General features: G+C 34.4%; 1 protein-coding gene across 1 annotated transcript; it reads left to right on the forward strand.

The window, feature by feature from the left end:
* Nucleotides 1–3,658: 3,658 nt before the first annotated feature.
* LOC107824293 (NAC domain-containing protein 104) lies at nt 3,659–6,344 on the forward strand. Its single transcript, XM_016651041.2, has 3 exons — nt 3,659–3,971; nt 4,867–5,129; nt 5,987–6,344. The coding sequence occupies exons 1-3, from the start codon at nt 3,806–3,808 to the stop codon at nt 6,140–6,142; spliced, it is 585 nt and encodes a 194-aa protein (XP_016506527.1). The 5' UTR covers nt 3,659–3,805; the 3' UTR covers nt 6,143–6,344.
* Nucleotides 6,345–14,975: the final 8,631 nt, after the last annotated feature.

The following is a 14,975-nucleotide window of genomic DNA, read 5'->3' on the forward strand; positions in this document are numbered from 1 at the left end:
ACATGATTCACAGCTCATATAATCAAACAATACGGAGAACATGGAGGTAACATGATATAACAACAAAACAAGTACGGTTATAGTCTAATAGTTGACTAAAATCATGATTTTCTCGGTGCACGCTCATCACCTAGCATGTGTGTCACCTTAATACATCTCTTATAACACAGTTCCTGAGGTTAAATACCCTCAAATCCAAGTTTATATATGTTACTTACCCCGAACAAGCCAAATCTAACACCGAGCAAGCCGAACAATATTCTATAAATGCCATCCCGCGTGCATCAACCTTCGAACGACTTGAAACTAGCTAAAAGCAACTCAAATATATCAAATAATGCCTAAGGAAATAAACCCAATCGATAAAGGTCGAATCTTTAATCAAAAGCCCAAAGTCAATCAAAAAGTCAAACCTAGGCCCGCACCTCGGAACCCGACAAACTGACAAAATCCGACAACCCATTCAATTATGAGTCCAACCATATAAATTTTACTCAAATCCGACTCCGAATCGATGTTCAAAACTCAAAAATTCGCTTTATGAAAATTTAGACAAAAATCCCCAATTTCTCTTTTGAAATCATCAACCAAGTACGAAAAATAAAGATGGAATTACGGAATAAAATCAATACCGAGTAGACAATACTTACCCCATTTCATGTGGTTAAAATCGCCTCAATCCGAGCTCTAGAGCCCAAAATATGGTAAAATAAGCTCAAAATTCCGAAATTTGATATTTTAATGCACTTCCAGGGGTCCCTCTTCATGATCGCTGTCCCTAACATCGCGATCGTGATTCAAAAAAAAATTTAGCTCAATTTTTACGCTTCGCGATCGTGACTATTCCCCCGCGATCGCGATTAACAAACTCCAACAAGCTTGCCCAACTCTTCCAGACAGTCTCAAGTCTAATAGCTATAACCTTTTGTACAAAACTCTAAATGATAAGCGGTTTGATTTTCTAAAAACTAAACGCCAAGCACTACAATTTTTATTTTTGGATCATCTCTAAATTCCTTATAGATTGCAAGATATAAGCTTCCAAAGTTGGCTCAGTGACAACAAAATTTCTTCTTCGCGAACGCGAAGATCTCTCCGCGAACGCGATTCACAGGCCCTTTTTTCCCATTTTGCTTTTCGCGAACGCGACCCAAAGTCCATGATCGCGATGCACGCTGTTGTAGCCAAAAACTAGCAACTAAAATGGCTTAAAAATGGTCCGAAAAAACCCCGAAACTCACCCGAGTCCTTTAGGACCCCGTCCGAATATACCAACAAGTCTCAAAATATATTACGGACCTACTCGATACCTCAAATCACACATATTAACATCAAAATCACGAGTCGCGCCTCAAATCGAACTTAATGAACTTTGAATCTTTCGACTTCCAAAACTTGTGCCGAACTTTATCAAATTAACTCGGAATGAACTCAAATTTTGCACACAAGTCCCAAATGACATAACGAAGCTATTCCAATTTCCAGAACCACAATCCAAACCCGATATCATCAAAGTCAACTCCCAGTAAAATTTATAAATATTTCAAACCTTTAAATTGCCAACTTTCGCCAAATAGTGCCGAAACCTTCTAGGAATATCCAAATGCAATCAATTCCAATTAACCTGAAAACCAAAACCGACGACTCACACAAGTCATAATGCATCATATGAAGCTACTCAAGACTTCAAACAGCTGAATGGAATGCAAATGCTCAAAACGACCGGTCGGGTCGTTACAGTTCTAAATTAACAATTTATACATATTCAATAAATCTTTTAAGACAAATACTAGGATTCGAACCAAAGTTACTGGATTCGGCCGAACCCGCTCTCGATACTCTAGCTCTTCCCCTGATCACACTAACACATTATGTTAAGAATGTCTTTAGGCTGACCTAGCCCAATCATATGCACACCCCTTCATCTAGAAATTGTTAGCTAGGTTAATTAAAGGCCTATTGAGTTTTATATATCTAATTAACTAGCAAATATTTGAGACTAGCTAATCTATATGTACTGAACTCAGATTTAAAAAAAAACTCAGATAAAGACTGCTATTACCCAAATTCTATTCACAGTTCTACTATTTAGGAAGACATTCCATATGGGGTTTGGTCAATTGATTTTGGTACTCTTCGTTACTATTTTTATCTGGTTTCATGATGATTGATGTTTACTTACAATGACTCGCGAACTATCAAAGGAAACAAAGAGGAGAAAAAAGAAGAGAGCTTATATCATACTCAACTTCATGCTTTGATTGCCTTTTTTCAATGTGGTCCTTTTCAACAACATTTTACGTGTGCATATTTGTGTTTGCACACGTAAAATCACTACTGCCTTCTACTTTTGTTTCACAGTTCATCATCATTATCATCCACTCAGTTCATTAATTCCACTACGTAAGCTACGATATTGCTTATCCAAATAGAACTGTTTTTTTTAGTATTTTAAAGATAATTAAACGACAAAAACACAGTTGTTTGTAAGCGAAGTTACTTCAAAGTGAAAACATATCCACTTCCTGCAAAAACAATTCAATCGGTACTTGTCTCTCTTGGATTACCAGCCGCCTATGAACTCGCAAGAAACGTTATCCACTCCCACTTTTCATTTCTAATCAACACGTACCCTAAACCCCTACCACCCTCTCTTAATGTGGGTTGCCGATTATATAAATTTTTACTGATTAATTATGTTGTCTATTACCCGCAAGTGTTGACTGAGTTGGTTGGGTGAGATGTTTCTTACATGGAAGACTTGATATTGATTCTCCTCAGCAGCGTCAAAGCTCGTCGCACCGAATTTGCCTAGTGCGATTTACATCTCCTGTGTGGTCTACGAGCTATCGATCAGTGAGTAGTTACCCTGTGTGTACTCGAAGGATAGTGGCTACAGTTTCCCTGAAAATTTATGTCGTCTCATTTAAATTCATCTTAAACCAATATTTTTAAATAAAAAAAAAGTACTAAAAGCTCTTTTGTACTGATATATGAATTTCTGAAAGAACATAAAAATAATATTTATCACTAACTTCACGACTAATTATTTCTCTTACATTATATGTAGCATCAATGTAAAGCAAATAGATTAACGTACTCACATTCATAAGGGTCGGCTCTGCCTCATATTTCATACTGTATACTACTCCAATTAGCAGCAGCCTTTGACCACTTATAAAACTTGTTACATCACTTGCAAACTCTTCATTTCTAATCAACCGCCACTACCTCCCGGTCTAATGAGGTGCAGCGAATTTAGAATTTAAAACCGGTATATATATATATATTTTAACTCATAAATAAGGTTCGGAATAAACAGAAGCAGATCAAATATAAAACTCACAAATAAGGTTCAGATTAAACAGAGGCGGATCCAATATAATAGTTTCGGTTCATTCAAATCCAATATTTTTGAGGCAGATAATTTTATGTGTAAAGAACCGCTAAAATTAATAAATAGTAAATATGAACTTATAACTTTATAACATAATAAATTCAATATTAAAACATAATAGATTCAATATTAAGAACCTAGGCCCGTAAGTTTAAAGTGAACCCGTTGCGTCTATCTTAAATATACTACAAGCGAGGAATAGAAGTAGAGTGTAGGGCCATTTTACTAAAGTATATATTTTATTTTTCTATAAAAAGAAAACAGCAACATTATATTCGTCAACTCTTAATCATTCTTCTTCTTCTTCTTTATCAACTCCTAAATTAAACTAACCCTAAAGGCTAGCGAGAAGAAGCTTTAAATTTCCGCTGGTAAGAATTCGGTTTCAGAAAATATTTGTTAGTGACAATGGAGGATGAAAGAGTTGATCTTCCTCCGGGTTTTAGCTTTGATCCAACGGATGAAGAGCTTTTTATGTATTATCTCAAAAGTAAAGTTGCAGGCTTACCGTTCTACCCCAGCATCAATATTCCTCATCTTGATTTTTCTTCTTCTCATCCTTCAGAACTCAACGGTATATTTCTCCATCATAATTTACTTTACTTTTATTTGAATGGAAGCCTAAGCGTGACTGGTAAAGTTATTATCATGTGACCAGGAAGTCACGTGTTCAAGCTATGAAAACAGCCTCTTACAAAAATGCAGGATAAGGCTGCGTACAATAGACCCTTGTGGTCCGGCCCTTCCCCGGATCTCACGCATAGCGGAAGCTTAGTGCACCGGACGACCCTTTTAATTTACTTTGCTTCTTTATATCTAGCTTACTTTTAATTAGACTCGTCAACCATGAAGAAAAGATCATTTTTGGAGCTTGAGATTACCTATTTTTAATTGATTTTATTGTTTTACTATCCTAAAAAAAAATTACATTCTTGGCTATATTGGAAAAATAAGATTGATCTTTCTTTTTTATCGTTTCAAAGAGTGAAGCGTATTTATAGGAGGTCCTTTAAAATCAATTTTCGAACTTGAGAACCTATTTTTGATTGATTTATTGCGTCAGTATATCCTATAAATTATTAAAATTTTGTCTAAATTCAATGAATAAGATCAACCTTTGATTTTTCTCGTTTGTTTTCCTCAAGAAATGAAACGTATTTATAGAAGTTCTATTAACAAACTTTCACCAACACTTTTTCATTGGAACATTTTCTGTTCGTGCTATTTTTTTGTATAATTTATAGAGTTCCAAGTTCTATTTTGATTAGATAAAACTTGTACAAGTCCAAAATCATTATAGAAATCATTAAATTGACCCTTGAAAAATCGAATCACCCCACTTTCCTAATGGATCAAATTACAATGGAGTGTTTATATTAAAGTATAATCAAGTCTTTTTTTCCTCTCATATCCTTGTGAATTAATAATTTCTTTTATTTTACCTATTTTGCATACGTTGGGATGATTAGAGAAGGCTTTGTGGAGCAAAAATCAGTTGTATTTCTTCAGTCAAGTGAAGGAAAATCGAACTACAAGAAAAGGATATTGGAAGGAAGTACATATGGATGAGCCAATTTTACTCCCAGATTATGGAGAAAAAATAGTAGGAATAAAAAAGTATTTTGTTTACTATAATATTCCTGAAGTACAAACTAACTGGATTATGGAAGAATTCCACCTCTCTATCAGTAATTCCTTCAAGAAGCCTACCAAGAAAAGAGAAAATGAAATGGTAAGTAAATACTCCTATCCTATCTGATAGGATTTAATTTAATATTTTAAATTTTATAAATTAAACTTTAAGTTACATATATAATGTCAGTGTAAAATTTTTTTACATTATCAGTATTGTAGTCTTATTGGTTTTAATATGTCACTAATCGGATTTTTAAGGTTAAGCCCCAAGTTAATTAACTCTCACATAATCTAATATTAGCTCCTACATAATCTGATAGCATAAAAATTCATTTACACCGTCAATAGTATATATGAACCCTATAATGAATTGAAGTTTATATCAAATATTGAATATTAAGAAATTACTTAAGTTTTCAAAATATTTAATTGTAGAATTTAAAATTTCCCTTAACTCAATGGTGAGTTTAACCAGTCTATAATATTAATTAACCTCTAAATCGATGTAAAAAGATTTATAAATGGAAAATATGGAATTTTTTATGTGTATAGCATGTTATATAACCACCTCTCGTGGAATTCATGAATTTTGACCTTTCAAAGTCGAATTACACGAGCAAAGGAGTACTTCACGCCCCAGCTGCTAACTTAGCTTTCGAGTCAAAGGGAAAAAAATAACAATACAAATAAGTAAGGCAAGTCCATGCCCTGGGAAAATCCATCCCAAATATATATATATATATATATATATATATATATATATATATATATATATATATATATATATATATATATATATATTTCTGTATGTTATACACAAAAAATATAGTATATATTTTACCATATTTAAATAGTTTCGGCCGTGGGTTTAAATTGATCTTTGCCCCAAAAATGTTGTATTTTGCATCTCAGTTTTTTTTTCAAATTTATATATTTTTTTCTTTTCATTTTCAGGAATGGGTTTTATGTAGAGTACATGAGTCGAACAACCAATCTCAAGGGATAAATTGCCTCTATAGAAATTGTGATGATGAAGTAGAGCTCTCAGCTTTGGATGAAGTCTTTTTATCTATGGATGATGAAGAAGAAGAGGAGATAAGTTTTCCATAAGAGTTAATTGATGTAATTATAGGTCTTAAGTAATGTTATAGCATATATTGTTTTTCATATAATTATACTTTAGTACATATATTTGTATATACAATACATTGATGTAATAGTGTATGTAGCATATGGTCTCTCATAATTGTACGTTGCATACGTGAATACAGAATACATCAACTCCTACTTATGAGTTATGGCAATTATTTAATTTACTATTTCCCAAAAGAAAATGTTTTATAAACAAACAGCTCTGTCTATCTCGACAAATTCTCTTTTCCATTTTCATTCTGGCACTCAAATGTGCATAAGACAATAGTATAAAGGGATTTTGGCACAGTTGTAACAACGTACTCATATAATTAGCACAAAAAAAAACTCTAGTTATAGATATTAGCACTAGATAGCAATAAATGTATATCATAATAATAAAGTGTATATTAAAATTATCTTTTTCTTTTTTTGTATATCTAAACTATGGAATTATAAATATATGTTGCCTCTATATCAACACATATCACAACAATAATAATTTTATTGTTTGTATATCACAGTGTATAACACATCAAATAATGTGTATACCAAAATGTGTATCACAAGTTTATTTCTCTTCTTTGTGTATATAAAAAAAAATTATTTTTCTTCTTTGTATATTAAGATTTTATTTGCTTCTATGTATATTATAATATATATATATATATCAAAAATTTATTTACTTTCACAATTATATTGATTATTTTTATATTTTAAAACTTATTCTAAATTTGTTATACATTGATATATACAGTGAGATTAAAAAAAAAAAAGAATCAGGAGAGGGATGTAAAGAGATTTTGGGAAATTTTAGTATGCTTTTGAAAGGAAATGGAACCTAATTTCTAGGAAGATGGATGCAACCGTTAGAAGAGAGAGAGAGAGATTCTAAATAATTTTTTTTTATTTTTAAGAAAAATAATTTTGGTTATTGGATGTCAATTGTTTGGGCTTCTGTTGCCAAACCTAATGTAAAGCCAAAAAATTACCAATTCTCTTTATGTGTTGTAATACCACGCCATTTCCTAGTATAAAACTGATTTGTTTTCTTACTTCATCTTTTACAAAACGATTCTATTGAAAGGGAAAATGAGATAATTGTAAATCATTGGGCCAACAAGTACTTGATCTGAAAGGTATTTTATGTTGGACGGATATTTTTAGGATCACCATTTAAATTTTGATATGATGAACAAAATATTAGGTTTTTTAGTCTCCCACCAGAACTTTCTTCTTCATACTACTTCTCCATCTTCTTCTTCTTTCAATAAATTATGAGCATACAACTAAAATTAAAAACTAACAAAATATGTACTTTAAAGAATTGAAGATTTACTACTTATTTTTAGTTGTAATTAAGTGAGTAATATTCCATTGAGCTTACATTGTCTATCCTTGAATGGGTTTGCTTGAAGAAAAAAAATAAAAATACCGTTGAGTTTTGTTGAGCTTAAAAAGCTTATTAAAGAAGGCAATATGGTTATATTAATTTTTGAAGGTTTATGTTGAATCTAAATGTTGAAAATGTTGGGATTGGCATTAGAAAGTTGTATATGAAATTTGGAGTCATTTGGATCGGAGATAATTTGGATAGTTTTGAAACAAAACCTTATTGGTGAATTTCTATCTAGTATGTTATGGTGATCATTGGAATTTTGGCCGGATTACGATAACCATGATTTTCAGCTACAAATGATGATTCGTCAGAATTTGTGGCAAAATTCTGATGACACATCATGTTATGGTGATCATTAGGATTTGGCCAGAAATCCTGCTGATCACCATAACTTGCTGTTAAGGAAGATATGTTGGGTTTTTATCTAATTAGATAAGAGGTGTGAATTAAAAATGGAGGGAAAAAATTAGGAGGGAAAAGATTTGGAGGGAAATGAAAAGTTTGAAGTTATTTTCTTTACTAATGCACTTTGTCCCTCATCGAAAAATGGAAAGAAAATTTTTGTGTTTATATAGAGAAACCCATTTTCTAACTTTTAAAGAGTTAAGAAGAAGTGGTGTCTCGTGTCGTCGTCGCTCGGCTTCAGCTTTGGTCAATTGATTGATTGATAATTTTTTGGACCAAATTTATTTTTCGTTTTCCGTGATATAATTTCTTTTCTAATACTTTTTTGCGGAATTTAAATTTAAAATTCGCGGTTCTCAAATGGCCGTTTTGAGTTTAAAATTTGTGACCAGACTTCTGCTGGTATCTCATATGAACAGGTACTTTCACACCTATTCAACCTAGGCCGTTTGGCTATAAATTCAGAGATTTTGCCTATTCTTTGAAGTACTAGGGGTTCCTATATTCTTGATTCCCCATGTGTTCTAGTATTATATCGTCTATTCATAAGTCTCAGGAAATACGTAAGTTGATAAAGTTTATTTCATGATATTAATCGAAGGCATAATGATTTTATGACATTCCGAGAGATCTTATTGACTTACTTCTCATGCATTGCATTCATTTATACATGTACATTGACCCATGAACAGATGGTGTTATATATGCGTATATTATATGTATATGGGGTATTGGGAAAGGTTATGCCATTATATACGCATCACGACCTGATCAACTAGTATACATTGATGATTTCACCCATAGAGGCCGAGATGATATGACGGGATGCCCTCAGAGGCTTGATGTGCATCTCGCGGACCTGTTCTGCGGTCGTATAATGCACCGCAGACCTTTTCTGCGGTCACATAATGCTCCACAGAACTTCCCTCCTGAAATCTCCATGATTATTATACGATGTATTGTGCGCTCCACAAAACGATTATGCGGCCGCATAAAGGTCCTAAAATTTACTCAAGTTTCTGCTTCACTCTACGACGCTTATGCAGCTCGCGAAACGGACCGCAGAATCTCCTTCTTCTGCCAAAACTTTTCATCAAACAACTTAGTGCATTCTTCAACCCAAAAAGTCTGGACCGCGACGAGCTCGCCACAAAGAATCTCTACAATCATGAACACATAAGTCTACCTCGGCACCATAAAATCCCGAGTTTTCAGAAAAATTTTATGGGGCCTTATACTCAACCGCCTAAGTGGGTCCCATAGAGAGGTGCTTGTGCAGTCTTGCGAAAATACAAATATCTCTCTACTCCGATGTCGTATTGACAAAAGGTTTAGTGCGTTGGAAAAAAGACTCGTAGATCTTCAATATAAAGGGTGGATCACCCCGTAATTCCAAGTATATTGAGAGAAAATATTTGTAACATTAGACCTAAGGTGTAGATAAAATTATGAAGATAGGTTGCGACAACTTTTGTCGACTTTTGTTTCATAACTCGCTTGACTTCAAGACTTAGGATATGGATATTATATGATTCAAATACCTTAAAACACGACCTCCTTATAATTTTAAGCGGACCGCACTTCTCACAGATCTCTGATAAGTTCTTCTGCACAATCTGCGGCCGCAGATGATGTTCTGCGGTCCGCACTTTAAGCTTTTGTGTCTTTTTTGTCCTTGAGTTCAGATCACTCCTTGAGTTGGATTTCATCTTGGAGACTCATTTTCCAATATTCCTGCAATTAAGCATATTTCATCAGTTTTTGGGAACACGATTAAATGCTTTTGGACTAAAACGAAAGCTAAAAGGCGCTAATAAGTAGTCAAAATCCCCACTAATCAATTCCCCCAAACTTAAGGTTTTGCTTGTCCTCAAGCACCGAAATCTGCATACTCTCCCCCCTCTCTTCTGCATTTTTGAATTATTTTCAACAAGCATAAGTATCAGTGCGGTTTACTGTCGTTTGTTGAGTTCTGTCACGACCCAAACTGTAGGGCCGTGACGGGAACCCGATGCCTAACTCAATCTAGTACCAACGTAACGTATCCTTCTTATCATACTATCATGGGTAAATGAACCGGAAAGGCCGTCATGAGATAACTCGAATTAAACATAAGAGAATACTTAACATGGGATGACCCAACATGATATAGAAGCTTATGCATGCGACATACAGGCCTATAAGGTCGACATAATCCTTTGTATACTCAAATCATAGGCCGACAAGGCCATACAAGTATCTATATATATGACATTTGTCAACAAGCCTATAAGAGTACATAAATGTCATAAAGGTCGGGATAGAGTCCCGACATACTAATCAATACATGTCTAAATCATACTGACCAAATAGGCAACTCCTGAGCAAATGGAGTGCACAAACACCTTCCGCTGAGCTGATAGCCTACTAGGAGAACTCTTAACCTATCTATCGGGACCTGCGGGCATGAAACACAGCATCCCCAAGCAAGAGGGACGTCAATACAAATAAAGTACCGAGTATGTAAGGCATGGAAATAGTATATAAAAGACATGAAAGAAACATGGAATAAAGAACTCAACCTGTAATTCTGAATAGCTCTGTGAATCATGAAAATTTTATAATGTCATGCATGTGCGTATAAATGCCATATAATGCATAGGTATATGCGTACATAACGTCATCAAGCCTCTAAGGGCATCCCATCATATCATCTCAGTCACTGTGGGAGAAATCATCAACGTATACCAGCTGATCAGGTAGTGGTGCGTATATAATACCATAACCTTTCCCCATATCCCATATACATATAATATACGTGTATATAACGTCATCTGGTCATGGGTCAATGTACATGTATAAATAAATGCAATGCATAATGAAGTAAGTCAATAAGATCTCTCAGATAAACCTTTATCAACTAGTATTTTTCTGTGACCCATGAACAGAACATATAATAATAAGACACATGGGTAATCAATAACATAGGCACCCCCAGTACTTCTATGAATAGAGGCATTTATGAAAGTTGCGCATTTGCTTGCTTCGTTTGTATCATATGGATCATGCCAAAAGGAAAGAAGGGATAGCCTTACATACCTTTGCAATCTTCTCTCCAATCGTCAACCAAGCTCAATATGATCTTCTTATGTCTACAATGAGTAACCCGACTTTGTCGTCATCATATAAGCATTGTAACTCTCATATTTCAAAACCAATATTCTACAAGAAAATGGACAGCACCTCCCCTATTTTTACTACATCCCATAAGTCACTAAAAGTCACCAAACAGCCCAAACAACAACAATATAATTCACAATAAGCTCTTCGATTACTTCAACAACCATTTTGAGCGGCAAGCTCGATTTACAATTAACAAAAAATATAATTTAATCCAATTCATTTTCCATGAATCTGCCTACAACTTGTATAACATCATACTTATGCTTACCATATCATTTTCACCCCAAAACATCATAAGAATAATCTTCAAAAATAGTTCACACGCCTAGCACCTTAACCTTTATCGTTAACCTCTTGTTTTTCATGTTATCTTCTTCAATCCACTGAAATAGCACATAGATAAGCTTAACAACAGCAGCCACAACATAATCAAACTATTTATAATAATTTTCATCCACAACCAACAATATATATAGCCTCAACACAGCCCACAAAAATAAAGATAACGATTCCTTATGCCATGTCATTTACTATCTTGAAAGGTTTAACTCAAACAACACATGATTAACCTTAAGAACGACCAAGAACATGATTTACATACCTTAGGCAGTAGATTCAACTTGAAATTTCAGCCATAACAACATAAATATAGCCTTAAATATACAACTTGAAATTTTAGCCATAACAACATATATATAGCCTTAAAACAACCCAACAAAAGATAACAACAACTCTTCCCCTTTCAAGTGTTATCTTATAATCTTCATCCAATAACTTAACCAACACAGATAGGATTAATTCCAAGAAATAGGGTGTTATACATACCTTAAAAAATCTGAAAAAACTCTAACCAAAGCTTCCCTATCTTACAACCACCCTTAATCACATCACGACACCATAGAGACTCTCTTCTTCACTTAGGCTAACTTTTGATGTTTGTTTATGGTGTATTCCTTTGGAATTTGTTTGGAGCCTTTGGGGAGCTGTTTGGGAGGGTTTGGAGAGTGTGATTCTGGAAGGGGAACGAAAAATGAGCAAAGCTCATCCCAAAAATGAGATAAGAATAAGTGAAGATCGGCCCCCGACCAAGTGGGTCCCATAGGGGCCTCCTGCATAGTCTCGCAAAAATACAAATATCTCTCTATACTGATATCGTATTGATGAACGGTTTATAGAGTTAGAAACTAGACACACGGGGCTTTAATTCCATATAAAGATATACCTGTAACTCTCAATATATTGGGAAAAAACTGCCTTACAACTTGGCCTATAAACCTGCAAGTTTCTCTGAAGTGTGGCGACGTGACTTGGCGACCCTACTTTAAAAATTCATATTTCTTTACTCCGATATCGTATGAATAAATGGTTTGGACCTTTGGAAACTAGATTCATATACATTCATTTTGGTATGATATATGTCCAAAAATGACATCATAAAGCTTACAAATTAATTTCTCAAAACGGCTCGTTACAAGGCAAATCTTAACTCGATTTTTCCGCAACTTAAATCCAATTTTTCCCAAACTTTATATTCCATATCCAAACATCATATATAGTCATATCATGACTTTAAACTCATTTAAATCATGATTATAAAATTTTATATTTATCTTAACTTACTTAAGACTTCGGTAAAACTTTCTTATCCTTATAGAAGGATTTCGTCCTTTTTGAGCTTACTTTAGTTAATCCTATAGTGACAGTGACGTTTGAAGTACGGGGTGTCACATCATTCCTCCTTTTGGAACATTCGTCCTCGAATGTTGACTGATGCGCTTATCATTCTCATAACTTATGGCTCTTATGAATACTTTAATATTGTCCTTTTTCCATCTAGGCAACTGTTGTATGAATAAATCCAAAGGCAAGGGCATCCCCCCTTTTAGGCCTCTTTCTCACGCCACGACTCGTGGTCAGAATTCTTCCAATCTTGTAATTATTTCTACCTTCTATCATGCAGTTTGTACGACTTTGTCCTTTTATGTGCGCCTATGCGACTCTTCTCTCATTTTCCTCCAGCTTTTAATCAATCTCTAGACCTCACTTTGTGAACATATACAGGACTACGAGAAGATGTCCCTCTAGGCATCTATAGGTATACTGAAGTTCTCCGCTTGGTACTTTGTTGAATGTACCACTATTGCTATTTTTTGTTTCCTAGCCTTGGTTATCTGTCCTTATGGCTTTACTAGAACTAGGTAGGTCATGCTATACCATAACACTTACTTCGATTTATTACTACCTAGGTCTACTACCCAATTCCAGGTTACTCTCTCGCTGCTTATCCTATATGTATAAATCTAAGTCCTTTAATTCTTTCTCGCTACTGTTCATCTTAAAAATGACGGCCTAATCTCATCTCATACTTTGTAACTTTTATCCTTCCATTGTTGATTCACCTTAATGTTGATCCATAATCTATCATTGATAACTTGAAATTTCTTACATAATACATTGTCACTAAGGCTCACGTGTCATCGGGGAACATTTTAAGTGATTTTCCTGATCCTCCTAGGGATGATACTATACTTCAATAACCGTATTTCATAGCATCCCAACGTGATTCATCATATGGGTTCTAATCCCGTGCAACTCATGAAATCCATTTTTTCAAATTGTTACTCAATCAAAGGCCTAAACGTCATCCTCTTATCTATCACCATTATACCCATATTCTACTACCAGGGCACATTTCATCTCTTCTAATTTCTCCTAGTCTTAGACTCCTCCGAGTCAATTCAAGCTATACTGAGCGTTCTATAACTTACGGATACTATCAACTCTTTTATTTTGATAGGCTTAATCCCGATGCCTTACCTATTCTTGTCACCTTCTCACTCATCTTTTCTTATCCTTACTCCCATATACCTAAAACCTTGTCACTCTACTATACATTAGCTTGCGACCTACACATATCTATTTATACTACTCGCAACCTTCCTTTAACTTGCTAGCACCATAGATTTCCTTTCGTGCCTTCTCAGTTGCCTTTAAACATAAGCAATTGCTTTTTCTGGTCGTTCTGCCACTTGTTGCATGAATACATGGCTTATCTCATTGCCCATGATTACTGGAATTTCCTGTAACTCATATGATCTCAAATATCAACTTTTGATTTTTTTTTTCTTCTTCCCGTTCATTAACCACGATATGTACCATTTTATTATGGAGTAAATAAAATGTTGTAGTAAGACTGTTGTTACAAGACCATTTCTTCTTTATGTCACTATGCTTAGGTGGAAACCTTCTTCCTTATTTCCCCAGCTGTTATTTCTTTGTAGTATTTAAGGAGACCTTCTGGCTCTTGTAAAGTTACGAGCTTCTTATATTGTATACCCGAAGGAATTTTCGATGTTCTTACTCGCCTTCAAATATCCTTAGTTATATACCTCCGTTCCCTTGTGCTCGTAGGGTTACTTCTGAACTCAAATATTGATTGTCTCCTTAGTGGCACTCTCTTTTATTCCCGTAACGCTTATGCAGTACCTTTAATTACTCCAACTCCTATCTAAATATTTCTCAAGGGTTACGATGTCATATCTGCAAGACTGAATTCACTATGTTAGGGTTCACTACGTCTATCTTGCATGATCTATTTATTTATCCCTAGCCTTTTGTCTATCTATAACTAGGCTCTTCTTGAATCAACTACAGACTACTCATTGGTCCATTCTCATATATATATTATGTGTAACCCCTCTTGGGTTATGTCCTTTCTCTTAACTTACCTTTCGCATTGGCTCCTTATGTATTAAGTGTTTCTCGCACTTATTTATCAATAACATCGGGTGCAGAACCCTTACTGATTCTCCCCAGCGTCATGCTTGCATAATGTTATGGAGTCAT

Source organism: Nicotiana tabacum, chromosome 13, assembly GCF_000715075.1.
Source record: "Nicotiana tabacum cultivar K326 chromosome 13, ASM71507v2, whole genome shotgun sequence".
NCBI classification, from domain to species: Eukaryota; Viridiplantae; Streptophyta; class Magnoliopsida; order Solanales; family Solanaceae; genus Nicotiana; species Nicotiana tabacum.